The 14702-nt window shown below is 45.5% G+C and overlaps 1 protein-coding gene across 7 annotated transcripts in view; it reads left to right on the forward strand.

Annotated features, from left to right (window-relative positions):
- The window catches only part of arhgef28a (Rho guanine nucleotide exchange factor (GEF) 28a), a 36398-nt gene that overhangs the window by 3181 nt on the left and 18515 nt on the right, over positions 1-14702 (forward strand). For 6 of the 7 annotated variants that reach the window (XM_060050436.1, XM_060050434.1, XM_060050435.1 and 3 more), the window contains exons 3-11: positions 3843-3987; positions 4085-4495; positions 6678-6867; positions 7272-7461; positions 8293-8359; positions 9899-9945; positions 10165-10234; positions 13787-13899; positions 14009-14328. In XM_060050436.1, coding sequence (XP_059906419.1) covers positions 3843-3987; positions 4085-4495; positions 6678-6867; positions 7272-7461; positions 8293-8359; positions 9899-9945; positions 10165-10234; positions 13787-13899; positions 14009-14328 — 1553 coding nt within the window. Of the gene's footprint in view, positions 1-3842; positions 3988-4084; positions 4496-6677; positions 6868-6890; positions 7011-7271; positions 7462-8292; positions 8360-9898; positions 9946-10164; positions 10235-13786; positions 13900-14008; positions 14329-14702 lie in introns of those variants that run through there. The other variant, XM_060050440.1, reaches the window with a different exon arrangement.

Consider the following 14702-nt stretch of genomic DNA (forward strand, 5'->3'; position numbering starts at 1 on the left):
CCAATTGTATTATTGCCTTATTTAGTAGTATAGTAGTAAGTACCCCCTGAAATCCTTCAAGTACCTCTAGAGATGTGTGTACACCCATTTGAAGAACACATACACAGGGCTACCATACAAAGACCCAAAAAGAAACACACACACACACACACACACACACACACACACACACACACACACACACACACACACACACACACACACACACACACACACACACACACACACACACACACACACACACATACACGCGCACACACACACAGCTGAATACGTGTTCTTAAGGCTAAAATAAATCTAAACCGCATGCTTCCAACTAAAGGGAGTTAATTCAGTGTACTTCACGTATGGGTTGTTGTCATTGCAAAGACAAGGCCTTTCGTAATTGATAAATACACACTTTGTTCTCAATATCTCTCTCTCCATTTCACTCTCTCTCTCTCTCCCCCTCTCTCTCTCTTTGCGTCTTTCTTACACGAAGAGCCTGGGTGGGCCAGTCACTAAAACATTACCAGATTTCTGGTGAGCATAGAGTGCCCCTTTGTTTTGCTGTGTCACCACATTTAGAAAGTTCCTCTCCCAAGAATGTTTTTCCAGTATGCTTACGTTTGATGGATTGGTCTCAAAACGGTGTATGTAAAACATTAAAAGTCTTGAAGGCATGTGCGATCTGGTTTTAAATCTAGTTTAAATCCTTGGCTCCATCCAGATTGATTTCCAGGGTCAATAGTGCCATGCCACATACTAGAAACCTCTTTGCTTGCTCTGTGTCTTTTGTTAAATGTTAAAAACGAGGTTAGGTCTAATTGTATCCCGGCTGATTGAATTTGTGTGTGTGTGTGTGTGTGTGCGTGCGTGCGTGCGTCCGTGCGTGCGTGCGTGTGTGCGTGCGTGCGTGAGAGAGAGAAAGCATCTGCAATATAAAGGTATGATTATGAAATCAGACCAAGTGCACTTTTTTTTAAAGTTGAAACCCTCCACTCCTATGGCTGTTTCTGGATTTGACAAGTGTTCCTTGCTAATGTAAACTGCCCAGATAGCAGTTGAAGGTGGTTGATAACTATGGGTTGGGAGGTTTGAAGGGTTGTTTACTATTCTGTCATAACCTCTGTACATTAGGAGCAATCTACCCGTTGTTCAGGTTTCACTGTTGGATAAGCGAATGTACAGTTACAAAAGACAACAGACCAGCTAAATTTAAATGTATGCCTGTCTTGGGTCTGCATTCGAATGAAAGCTGTTCTAAAATAAGGAAATATATTTTTCAAAATAAACGTTTAAAGTGAACTGTGTGTTTGCCAATGACGACGTCATCGTTATTGTCATGTACCTTAGCTATTAGCGTGTCATTAGCACAGCACATTGAATCAGAGGTATGTGGCTGATCTGACAATAAGAGGAGGCTAATCTCACGGTGAGCCATGAGCTCTGAGCGACCCAACGTGACTCTGCCGCCTCGTATTCTCTCTTCTTTATTAAGAATATTTCCATAAATCTAGCAGATGCAGCCTTCATCTGACTTTCATGACATTGTTTGTTGGTCCAATCCAAACAAAAAGAGTTGTGTCGTGATTTTAACAGGAGTGTAACATGTAATAGTATTTATGTGAGTGGTGGAATAACACTCTGGAGGAAGAGTCCATGTGGAATAAGTCGTAAGAAGGCGGATGATCAAAGCAGAGTGGCTTGGGTTTTTTCCGGTTCCCCGTGGCAACCAGGTATCCACACGTGCACTGCTGCTGCGTTGGCCTGTTGTTGACTTTGAAACGATTGATCCCACGTTGTGGAACAACATGAAGCACAACCGTCAAGATCCACAGAGACACCATCTGATGAAACCAAAGCAATACATTTGGCAAATAAAATGCTAATATTATAGTGAGGGAAGTTGTACTTTTTTCACTTAATTTAATAGTCTTTTGAATATATTTAAGGTAACTAATTAAAAGTACCAAAAAATCCTGTATAATACCTTTATTTTATTTGACCCATTTGTTTATGTGATTAAATTATAATATGATAATAACTAAATTTGGGTTAACCTTAGGTTTTAATTAATCACACAGCTTCAGTAATTATGAGTGGGATAAAGCGGCAGTTCCCCGAGCCATCGTTCATGAATACATTGTACCTGGACACCTGGAAGACATGAGACAAATAGAGCTGCTGTTGAATTATTAAAGGACACTAGATCGGGTGATCTCCCAGTCACAGAGTTGCAACACAGGCCAGGGAGGAGAGCGGCTATAGATCACAACAAGGTCGCATCATGTCAGCTGGTTCATCTCCTAACTATGGTTACCCAGGAGAAGCACAGCTAGAAACAATGCAAATCTGTTTTCAATGTCCCTGCAGGGATTTTGATCTAACGTACCATTACACTATTAATGTAATGATAATTGAGATGATAATGATAATTGATATGATAGCCATGCTTATATTCAAAGTTCCCAAATACAAACAGTAGCCCTATCTAATCCACATTTTGTGAAACCGTTTTAATTAATAAGTGGTATAAGTCTAACTGATCACTGTTTTGATTATTTGTTTGTTTTGTTTTGTCTTGTTTTTGTTTTATTTATTTTTTATTTATTATGTTTATTTATTTTTTTATTTTTTTCCACAATGTCTTGTTTTTTTAAACGATTTTTGATGACTATATGCTCTGTAAGGTGACCTTGGGTGTCTTGAAAGGCGCCTCTAAATTAAATGTATTATTATTATTATAATAAGTAATAAGGGGTATAAGATAAGTTATTATTAAGTTTAATAATGGTCTTTGCGTGTGTGTGCATGCGTGTTGTTCTAGTTCATGGTACCTTCTCTCTCCCATCCGGTACACAAGCTCCTGAACACAAGACGCTCATAGAGCTTGTTGACCTTTGCGATGACGATGTGTCCCTAAAAGGAGAGGTTGATCGTGTTTCATATGAGCACCAAGGTGCAGGTCTAACATGTATTCCACACCATTATTCCTCCCCGGTCGCCCCTTCCACCCACCAATTATGTAGCGAAGCCACTCCCCAGAGGAGATGGTTACCTGGGTGGCTGACGTCTTGGGGACTTGATCCCCTTTAAATGAAAATATAATAACACCGTAGGTGACAGCGGTGAGAGATGGAGCCCTGACGATGAGCGCAGAAATGATTGCCACTGGTGCGTGCATTGATGCCGAGCGAAGGCCGGGTGCAATGCATTGTTACGTATCTGTTGTTTGTCATGGGTGGTTTAGGTGACGAATGAACCACTCGATTCTAGAACGACTGTTTTAGAATGGTATTAGAAGTTTTCAAACCGTATGATTCATTTGGTTAAATATTTGTTTTCAAGTCTTACAAGAGCAAAACAATTACAATAAATATCGGAAATGAATAAAATAACCTGTGTTGTTATTGGCTCTGTATATATTATGACGGCGTCCTACCTACGGAGCCGTCCAGAAAGCCTTCCAGAAACGTCTCCCTGGCTGGTGAAGGACTGTTCAGGGCCTGGCAGGCAGCAGTCATAACATGAAAACAAATGGAAGCACGCAGCTTCTAAGAGGGAATACGAATGCTCTTAGAAAATGGAAAGTGGAATGTTTATTCAAACAACGGTTTCAAAGGACGCACCGTATCCATTACGACGTCGGGCATCAATCACAGTCACTCCGGGACATGTTGACCTTGGTTTCATAGAGAAACTATCGGAATGTGGATGATGTATTTAAACCGGACTGCAGTGACGTCAGAGTGCACTGGATTCTCTGTTGTGTAATTGGAAAATGGTTGAAATGGTGTGATATGTGTATAGTACATGTTGCGTATGTCATCTATATGAAGTGTGTTCATGATTGATTACAGGGTCAGGTGGAAGCCTACATCTCCTTCAGAGACCCCATCGTCGACTCTGAAGAGACAGACTTCTACGTGGTGCTGGAAGGTTCCACGCTGACCCACGTGACGGGGGCGAGGAGCAGCGAGGGGCGCCTGGGGTTCACCGTTCCTGGTATGTTCCCCCATCTGCCTGTCCCAAGCTCCTCTGGCTCTCAACCACGACCGTCTCTGGACATTAGAACCAAACTGTCCCCTTTATTCCTCTACAGGTCACAACGTGGTGGAGGTGGTCTCGGTGTCCCCCTTCTCCTACCTGGAGGACGAGTGGGCGCGGCCGTGCGGGGGTACGGCATCCCTGGAGTACGTCAGCGACGTGGCTCAGGAGGTGGCCGACTACCTTGACGCCAACCGGTCTCGACTGGACCCCCAGAGCCACCTGGAGCTCCAGCGGTTGGCCTCCGGGGGGACGAGTGGCCGGGACCCCCGCGGCGAGGACCCCGCCTCTGGACCCAACGATGGCGCAGGCCTGGTGGGACCGGGCCCAGTGGGGGACGGGGCTGGGCTCAGGGAACTGGACCAGAGGGTCACAGAGGCCATGGCCAACATGGAGGTCCTGCAGCCGTGGAGGAGCCGCCCTGGTGAAGGCCCGCCGAATGGGGACCCATCGGCTCACTCAGAAGGTGAATTTATGGCATGAACCCGACCAATATATCGGTTGGCCGTTTTTTTGGGCCGATATTGGGCCATCTATCAAAGATATTTTATTCGTAACATTTAGAGAATATGCTTTAGTCTCGCAAATCCGACGTGAACGGGAATCCCACTTTCTCTTCTTCATTTGTTTCAGCCAATCATGTTCCTGGAGTCCCATGATTGGTTTAAACATAGTCGGCCAGAAGCAGTAAACATGGAGAGTCTGTTATGGTTTCAAATCAACACAACTGGCCTCAGTAAAAATAAACTTATTAAGATAAGCTTCTGAAAAGCTCCAAGCTTGCAAATTAGATTTCTTCTTAAGAAATCAAAAGAAAACCAGGTGTAACTGTAAATAGTTTGTAATCCATAAGTAAATTCACAGGTAGGATAAAGTTGGAAGTAAAATAAATTGAAGTTCAATAAATGTATTTACCGTCTGACCCATCTCATTGATCTACTGATCATTAGTATTAGTAACTGGTTCTAAACATGAATGCATTGTATAGCAGTACAAATGTTTGAGATACCTCCCTAATGAAAGCTAGAACAAGATAATGAGTTTCATTGTTCTTCCCAAGTGAAGTGAAGTGGCCAAATGCCTTCTAACCCTATAATCATGAAGGCTTTGTTTGAAACATGGAATACATTTTTGCTTATTGTTTTCTATTTAACCACATCAGAGATCAAACCTCAGCCACAGCCCTGGTTAGATGTCAGCCCTGATGGGATGCAATTCAGGGCGAGGCTTTTCCTAACCCTGGAGTCGTGCCCTAGTTTGATATGCTACTGATTTACTGCCCCATGTAATTCCACAGAAACCCTCACTTATAGCTGACTCCCGATTACTGGAACATTGAAAACACTCAGGGCTCTGGTCTTTCATCCAACATTCATTCATTTGTGGTTTCTTATCAGAGTTTCAGGCTTTACAGTAATCACTACTGGGAAATATCTAATGCTAATGGTTATGGTAGTCGAGGTGGTGGAATAAGTATAGCGAGCCCAAAGTGAACATATATTGTTCTCCTGGTACCCTTTTCGTAGACTTGGCTAAGCACTGTAAGCTATCCTTAAAAAGCATTTCATGCCTGAATAAGCATTGCTAGCAACGATCACCACAACGTTACAACACATGCCTTATTCCAACATTAAAAATTAAATAAACAAGAGCACTTGGCGTATTCTTGATATGATTGTTGCCCTTTTTATTCGATAAGACAAGATGTGGCTACAGAACAGAGCCCTTATCACATGACGTGTTGTGCGAGCCTGCCGGCCTGTTTCACAGAAGGCAGGGTCATTATTGCCATTAGTTTCCCCCAGCAGATTAGCCCAGACTGTGAGTAGTTTGCTGTAGACCACTCTGTCTCTATCAGTTTACACAATCTCCAACATCCCTCTCTCTCACTTCACTCTACCCACAGTGTGTCTGGCACTTTGCCAGCACCTCAACCGTACTCTCCCCGCGACTGTAGTCACTGAAGTCAAATCTTACAGTTGGTCAAAATTAATCCAGAGAACATATCATTACAATGATGGTGTAAGAAATGTTTAACCCGCGGATTATAACCTCAACCTGCTCCACAAATGAAGTGAGTCCAGAGATTGTCTTGAAACACTCACACTTCCCTTCCTCTTTCCTACTCAAGGGAAGGGCCTTGCAAATTAGCTCATGCTTTGAGATCAAGAGATTGCACAGGCCAGCCACAAAGGGAGACTTTATCTGTTATGTCTGGGCCCATCAAATGAGTTTGATGGTGTTTTAACCGTTGGTGAAAGCCCTCATTAGCAGCCTAAGAAGTGAATGTTGACAGCCAAGTTACTGGTTAGATAAAATTGGATTGAGTTTACATTGATTCTGGTTAATGAGATCGGTCCAATACCAAATGATACAAAAAGCTATATCAGAGAATTTCTTCCATATTGCTACATAGAACCGTATCAATCATGTTAAGTTACGAGGTAAGACAAATCTGCAATAAATGACTCTGACAGGACATAAATAAAACGAGAATGTTTATTATTGTTATAATATTATTATCATTATTGAGATTATTATAAAATGTTTTAATTTACATTTTTTTCTTGTAATTGTATCTATTTCTTATTTTTATTTGAAACCGAAATGTCTTCAAGTTTCACCATGATGTCCCTCCACACCCCCAGCGTCACAGCAGCAGCCCCGAGAGACCCTCCTCCACCTGGCGGCGCGCCAGGACCTGCTCCACCTCTGCCGCTTCCTGCTGCACCAGCCCAACAGCCACCGGGCGCTGACCCTACCCAATCAGGAGGGAGATACGCCTCTCCACCTGGCGCAGAGGAGCCGGGAGCACACTCTGTTCAAGGCGCTCACCACGTGAGTGTCCTCTTCGTCGGGGGGTGTCTCTCAGAGCCGGTTAATCATTAGGACACCGGCGGTCACAGACACAGGATCAAAGGAGGGGGAAACAAACCAAATCCAGGGGGAGGAAATCCTGAGAGGGAACACAGGAGGGCGAGGTAAAGAGGGCAATAGGTGCTGGGCTGCTTATAATGTTAGCAAGAATACTAAGTAGAAACATTGTAATATATGTTATATACAAGTGTATCATATGTAATATGTAATATACAAGAATAGGAAAAGGTTGTTCTCTGTGTTATATTTGCTACACATTACCGCAGCATGTGACTGATGCACATTCAATTGTGTGTGGGGGAACAATGCTGTGTCTCCACTCCAATCTAGATTTTAATCATATTCCTATTTGTTTTGGTATTTAGCCCGCCTTTCCCAGTGGGTGGCCGTGTTGTGGGGGGGCACTGCCTGTGGTCGGACAGCTCCGGGGTCCTGAGGTTCCACCCTGGGACCGACCAGCTGGTCCTCTCGGCCCCCCGCGCCCCTGGACCCTGCCCTCATGACATCATCACCGCCCTCAGAGGCAAACTCAAAGACCCCGGCGTCGTCCGAGCGGTGAGCTAGCTTCCTCTGTGCACCCTCACAGAGCTTTATCAAACCCTTTTTTACGTTTTTGTTTGGGTAGAGTCTATTACAATCTCAGTGGATCCAGGTTGTTTGCTTGCTTCCATGGCTGCACCACGCTGGGTTTGCTGACAACTTATTTAGTATCTGGCAAACTACTGGGAGACCAGTGAATCATAACACACAGGCCCAAACTACTGGGAGACTAGTGAATCATAACACCGGCCCAAACTACTGGGAGACTAGTGAGTCCTAACACACAGGCCCAAACTACTGGAAGACTAGTGGATCATAACACACAGGCCCAAACTACTGGGAGACTAGTGGATCATAACACACAGGCCCAAACTACTGGGAGACTAGTGAATCATAACACACAGGCCCAAACTACTGGAAGACTAGTGAATCATAACACACAGGCACAAACTATTGGGAGACTAGTTGGTCATAACACACAGGCCCAAACTACTGGGAGACTAGTGAGTCATAACACACAGGCCCAAACTACTGGGAGACTAGTGAACCATAACACACAGGCCCAAACTACTGGGAGACTAGTGAACCATAACACAGGCCCAAACTACTGGAAGACTAGTGGATCATAACACACAGGCCAAAACTACTGGGAGACTAGTGGATCATAACACACGCTCCGGCCCGGAGCAGACATTTCCAAGGAGAGCGTACTGGTAGTGTTGTCGTCGGAAAAGCCAGTATTAGGATGTAGCATACATCCTTCCTCTCTGAGGAGGAGGTGGACGTGATGCGGGCCATTACGAGATGAACGAATGATGGAGAGGATTACTCTATTCTGTGTTACAGATCGCATCACTCAGCAGAGACCCTGATGTGACCCACGGCAAAAAGCGGATGGACCAGAGTGATGGAGGTGAGGTCAAACCACGTGGATTTTGGTCTGAGCCCTTGCAGTGTTTCTGCATCTTTTTTGAAATGTGTTACGTAAAAGTGTTAATCGGCAAAGTATTACATTTTTTCTAGTATAGCACAGTATAAGACACGGTGGTTATTAATAATAATAATAATAATAATACATTTAATTTAGAGGCGCCTTTCAAGACACCCAAGGTCACCTAATATGACCTTAGGTGTCCTTATATGACCTTATTCAAAGTGCTTTTGTTTATACAGATAGACAGATAGTTGTTTCTATAGTTGCTATTTATTCGCAAATAAATAGCAAAAAATGTGTATGTTTGTAGTGAAGGGTTTGTAGTGAAGTGGTGAAGGGAACTGCCCATTGTTGATCCAGAGTCTCCTCGCCGTGTCTCTAACTGCTGGGCTCCACCGTGTTGTTCCTACCCGCACGCCACCCTATGCACCCAGGGACATCACACAGCCTTCACACACACACACACACACACACATTGTTTGTTTAACATCCCCCCTGTTCTCCTCCCTACATCCACACATGCAGACACACACACACAGGGACGCAACAGACACGCACATACACACACAAGGACGCTTATACACACACACACAGCCACACAGACACACGGACACACACATACACACACACGGAAACACGGACACACACACACACACACACACACACACACACACACACACACACACACACACACACACACACACACACACACACACACACACACACACACACATACACACACACACACACACACGCTCACACACACACACACACACACAGAAAAAGACATACATTTGCACAGACACATAAACATGTAGACACACACAACTTCATGCACCTGGGTGCAAACACATACCGTACAAACACATACATGCATGCACATATGTGCAAACACACAGATGCACATGCACAAGAGCAACACGCACACATTCACATACACACGCTAGCTACACGCACACACAAAATAAACCCACCCTAACCCTTTTCTGAAGAATAAGCATGTATGGAAACACACACACACACACACACACACACACACACACACACACACACACACACACACACACACACACACACACACACACACACACACACACACACACACATACACACAAGCACATGTACACGCAGGACCCGCCTGTCTCTGCCACTTAATCTCTGATAGGGTGTTTATGGTTGTTATGGAGACGGCAGGCACATATCGACTTGTAGACCAAAGCAGGAAGTGTATAACCCCACCTCTGTATTGACCTCAACCCATCTGATGCTTCATCCTCCACAAATAACATCACCACCCCCACTCCCATCCCCACCCCCAAACCCGAGCCCACTAGGGGGTCGGAGCTCTTCCCATAGTCCCAGACCTGGGCAGCCTTCCTTCTCTCTGCTGGGATTCTCCAGTCGAGGAACGCAGTCCAGCCTTAATCATTACACCCGCTGAGGTCCAGAGCGACCGATATGTTGTATGTTTGACAGGAAGTCACGCCCTTGGATAAATGTGATTTTTATTTCCTGCAGACCTTTGCACGGAGTCAGTCGTGGAGCAGCAGCCCCCGGGCGAGAGGGTGAGTGAACGCATGTTGTGCACCATATTCACGTGTGTGTATGTGTGTGTGTGTGTGTGTGTGTGTGTATGTGTGTGTGTGTGTGGTGCTAGTAGTTTGAATTTGCATTTGTCGGTTTTGTTTTGTTTACGGCTCTGGGCTTTGGCTTGTGTAGGACAGTGTTAAAGTCAACCAGGGACTCAGTGCGGCTTATCCCTCTGTGTTGGTTTCATCTAACAGGTGTTCACCGAACCGCTCGTTCTCTGCCTGGACGATGAGCAGGACACAGAAGACCACTCCCTGCTACCAGGTCTGTCTGTCTACCTGTCTGTCGGTTGATCTGTCTGTTTGTCTGTGGATTGGTCTGTCTGTCTGCCTGTCTGTCTGTTGATCGGTCTGTCTGTCTATCTGTCTCTCTACCTCTCTTTCTGTCTGTCTGTCTGTCTGTCTGTCTGTCTGTCCGTCTGTGGTTCGCTCTGTCTATCTGTCTGTCTGTTGATCGCTATGTCTTTGTGCCTCTGCCTGTCTGTTGATTGTTCTGTCTGTTTGCCCATCTGACTGTCTGCCTCTCCGCCGGGAATCTGTCTATCTCTAGACCACGCTCGATGAAGGGATTTAATATTAATGACAGAAATGTATATCTTTTTTAATGTAACCTCAGTGTAACCTCAACAACAACAATAACAGCACGTCTCCATTCATTGATCATGCTCCCTCCCTCTACGTGACTGACCAGACATGTTTGTTCGTTTTGGGTTAGCTGGGTGTGGAGAGCCTTCAAAACATGTCACAAAGGGTTTTGAAGGAAGGAAACCTGTTCTTTTTACATGTGCTGTAAACCTGATGTAGCTTGATTGACGCACAATAACAAACACACACATTTTTGTTTTTATAGTCCACAAGCTGTTCTCTTTGAGTGACAGATTTATTAATTGTGTGTGTGTGTGCGTTTGTGTGTGTGTGTTTGTGTGCATGTGTTTGTGCACGTGTGTGCATGTGCTTCAAATCGGAATCAATCTTTTATTATTTTGATGCACTGCTAAGCACCGATAGTAATGACAGTGAAAGGTGCTATATAAATGAAATGTGTTTGTATTATTAACACAACACTTTTAGAGCAGCAGCAGCAGACCCCTCTTCTCATGTCTGTGTTGTGCTCGCGGTGCCTTTAGGGGACATGGTTGCCCACTTGCCTGTCTGCAGTGACTCAGTGCGAGAGCACAGGAATCTGTCCTGTCACTTAGACAAAGACAGGAATGGGGACAGGCTAGTCCCACTACAATATTGTCTGAGTTCACCCCCACCAACCCCACCACCCCCACCATCCCCACTACCACCACCACCCCCATACCACCACCACCACTACTACCACCACCCACTATCACCACCCACAGCCACCTACATCACAATCTCCACCACCCACACCCACCATCACCACCACCATCACCCAAACCACCTCCTTAAATGACACCACCACCACCACCAACCACACCCACCTCCACCTCCTCCACCTACATCTCCAACACCACCCACACCCACCATCACTACCACCTCATCCACCACAACCAGCTGCTAATGCAATGCCCAGTCCCTCCCCAATGTTCACTTGGATGGACAGTGAACCTGCCTAATCGTAGTGAGAGGAAGAATGTTAACAAGCTGGAACTTCATTGGCTTATAAAGGCTGATCTAAGAGATCCATGGTTTACAGTGTGAAACACACACACACACACACACACACACACACACACACACACACACACACACACACACACACACACACACACACACACACACACACACACACACACACACACACACACACACACACACACACACACACACACACACACTTTCTCAGTCCCCGGCACTTGTGATTTGTAAATGGAATCCACCTATTAGTGTAAACATATGGGATTGGGTAATGGGACATTGAAGTGCATTGGGCTGCGATGGTATAATGAATAGTAACTCTATTCTGTTTTCTGGGTACAGCATGGGTAATAAATAACTTGTACTTAACTTTATAAATGGTTGTTCCTGTGTGTGGGGGTCTGTGTCTGTGTATGAGAGTATGTCTGTGTGTGAGTGTGTGGGGGATATGTGTGAGTGTGTGTGTGTGTGTGTGTGTGTGTGTGTGTGTGTGTGTGTGTGTGTGTGTGTGTGTGTGTGTGTGTGTGTGTGTGTGTGTGTGTGTGTGTGTGTGTGTGTGTGTGTGTGTGTGTGTGTGTGTGCGTGTCTGTGTGTGTTTATGTGTGTGTGAGACAACACATGTATTCATCCCCAACTAGCTAGTGGGGGATTTCTCACCCACTAGCTAGTCGTGTTCGTTATTGCTCATGGGCACAGTGGCAGTGCCCAGCTGAATAGTTTCATTGAGGTCCCAGCCCCCCCCCAAGGTCAGCGTCGCACAGAGCGGTGTAGGTTGTTTAGTTTTTTTTATTTAGTCTGGTCTGGGTCACTGTTTTCATCGACAGACAATAGCCTCATTGTCAGGGATGGTTTGTGTGCAGGGAACAATAAGGGTACACAGGCAAATCGATTGTAATAACACATATAATGTGTGGTTACTAGTAAGACATGTGGTAACTCACTAGAACCGGATTAGGGGAGGTAAAGTCTGAACGTCTGATTGTTACCCAGTAACCCCTTAACACCCCAGGTAACCAATATAATAGCATGTGTTTAACCCATAGAGGTCAGTTTGAGTCCAGATTTATATCTTATCCTCTGTTTCTAAAGCATTGTGCGTTTAAGTCGAGACTTGCACCAGGATCAATCCATAGCCCTACAAGGTTACCCACTGCAGCACTTTTCATCTGAAATAAGTTGTTTGAGGGTCGGGGATTCCTTGGAGCGGTGATTCATAACGGGCGTCGGCCCCGACTCACATACGGGAAACATGGAAAACATGGATAGACTTGTTTTACTTTGGAAAGAGTTCAGGATCTGTGCCTGAGCACAGCAGAGGGAGGAAATGCCTCTGTCCTGTCCGGGATTTCCTTCCCATTATCTTTGACATGGCTCATTCAGACATGAAAGCCTGCCTGGAAAAGGCCAGGGAACCAGGAAACAGCCGACAGTGGCAGGCTACACTCTCTTTTTATCAGCCCTGTGGACACTGCGAATAGGGCCTTGGCAGCCGGTCATAAACCCCAAAACCCTTTGACCTTTTAATGATTGAACATTAAATCCCATGTTCATGTTCGGTCCAAACAATGTGAAGCCTTTGAAAGGGTGACGCATGAGGCTTTTATTGAGAGACACGAAACCATATGTTTTCATTCAGCATTAGATCATTTCTCCGTGATGCAATTGTCCTTCATTTGCATGGCTTGTTCTGTTTTCCCAGCAGGCATTTTTGATAGTTGGTTTTGTGGTCCTTCCATGTATCTGCTGGGAGATATTTGGTTAATACTGCTCTCTTGATGGTTAGGGGTTTTCTCTTATAATTAAACCAGTAGCATATTATTTTATCTGTGTGTGTGCGTGTGTGTGTGTGTATGTGTGTGTGCGTGCCGGCGTGCGTGTGTGCGTGTGTGTGTGCGTGCGTGTGTGGCGTGCGTGCGTGCATGGCGTGCGTGTGTGCGTGCGTGCGTGCGTGTATGTGTGTGAGTGCATTTTTGGATCTGTTCTGGTTTGAGTTAAGGATGGCCTTGTTGTTGTTTAGATCTTTAAGCAGCGGATGTGTGTATGGACGAATAAAATGGATGGTAAATAAGTCTGGGACATTCTAGTCGGGCTGATGATCTGGGTCTCCTTGAGCACGGATCTGCCGGTTAGCGTGTGCCAAATTCTAATAAACAGTAGTAAAAACATTGAACTGAACGCACATGCACATTTCCAATGGTTATCTCAACAGTCGCCAAAGAGGATCCTGTGCAGTCCAATAGAGCCCAGGATCTGTCTGCTCTCTGCGTCCATCCTGTACCCCTGGACGGGACTGACGTCCTGGCTACAGAAAACACCCATCCGGTACGGACCTCCAACAGAACCCTGTACATCAAACCATCTCCTCTGGGACGTGTGAGTGCGTGTTACCGCTTAACACGAGTGCTCTCGCTTCCTCCTCTCGTTTCCTCAGAGTTTGACCGAGCAGCATGCCAGACGGCACATCGGAGGGGTGACCACCGACAGCTCAGGGGCCGACTTCAGCGCGCAGGACCAGGAGCACCCGAAGGTGGCCCCGTGCTCTACAGACACCCCCTCACCCACACACCAGCCCCTTCAGGCCGAGGACCGTTCGCATACCTCCGCACCACCACCACCACCGCTCGCTCGCCCTCTTGCCCCCTCCGTACTCCCTCTCTCCGGGGAACTCTTTCCAGGCGGATCAGACCGTCCCACGCCGGAGAATCTGCCGAACCGGAAGGAGAGTCCGACTCTGGAGGTTGAGGATCTCAGGTAGAACCTGTACTTCATTGACAAAGTAAAAGTGAAAGTCTTTATTTCTAGACGCCGTGGTGCACCGTTGGTGAAGCGTATGGCCAGTCCACGCGCGGCCATGGCATTTATAGACGATTTACAACGGAAAGACCCATTTTTATTATATATGTGTTATTATTAGGGCTGTCAGTTAAACGCGTTATTAACAGCGTTAACGCAATCCAATTTTAACAGCGCTAATTTTTTTATCGCGCGATTAACGCAAATTCATAAAAAAAAAATAAAAAAAGCCTGACTGCTATGTTCAAGGCAGTATGTTTGTTTGTTCATCGTTTAATTGCACTATAGGCTTTTTTTTGTATCTTCCTGTTTATGCCAATTATCAGTATATG

Source organism: Gadus macrocephalus, chromosome 4 (assembly GCF_031168955.1).
Source record: "Gadus macrocephalus chromosome 4, ASM3116895v1".
In the NCBI taxonomy this organism is placed as follows: Eukaryota; Metazoa; Chordata; class Actinopteri; order Gadiformes; family Gadidae; genus Gadus; species Gadus macrocephalus.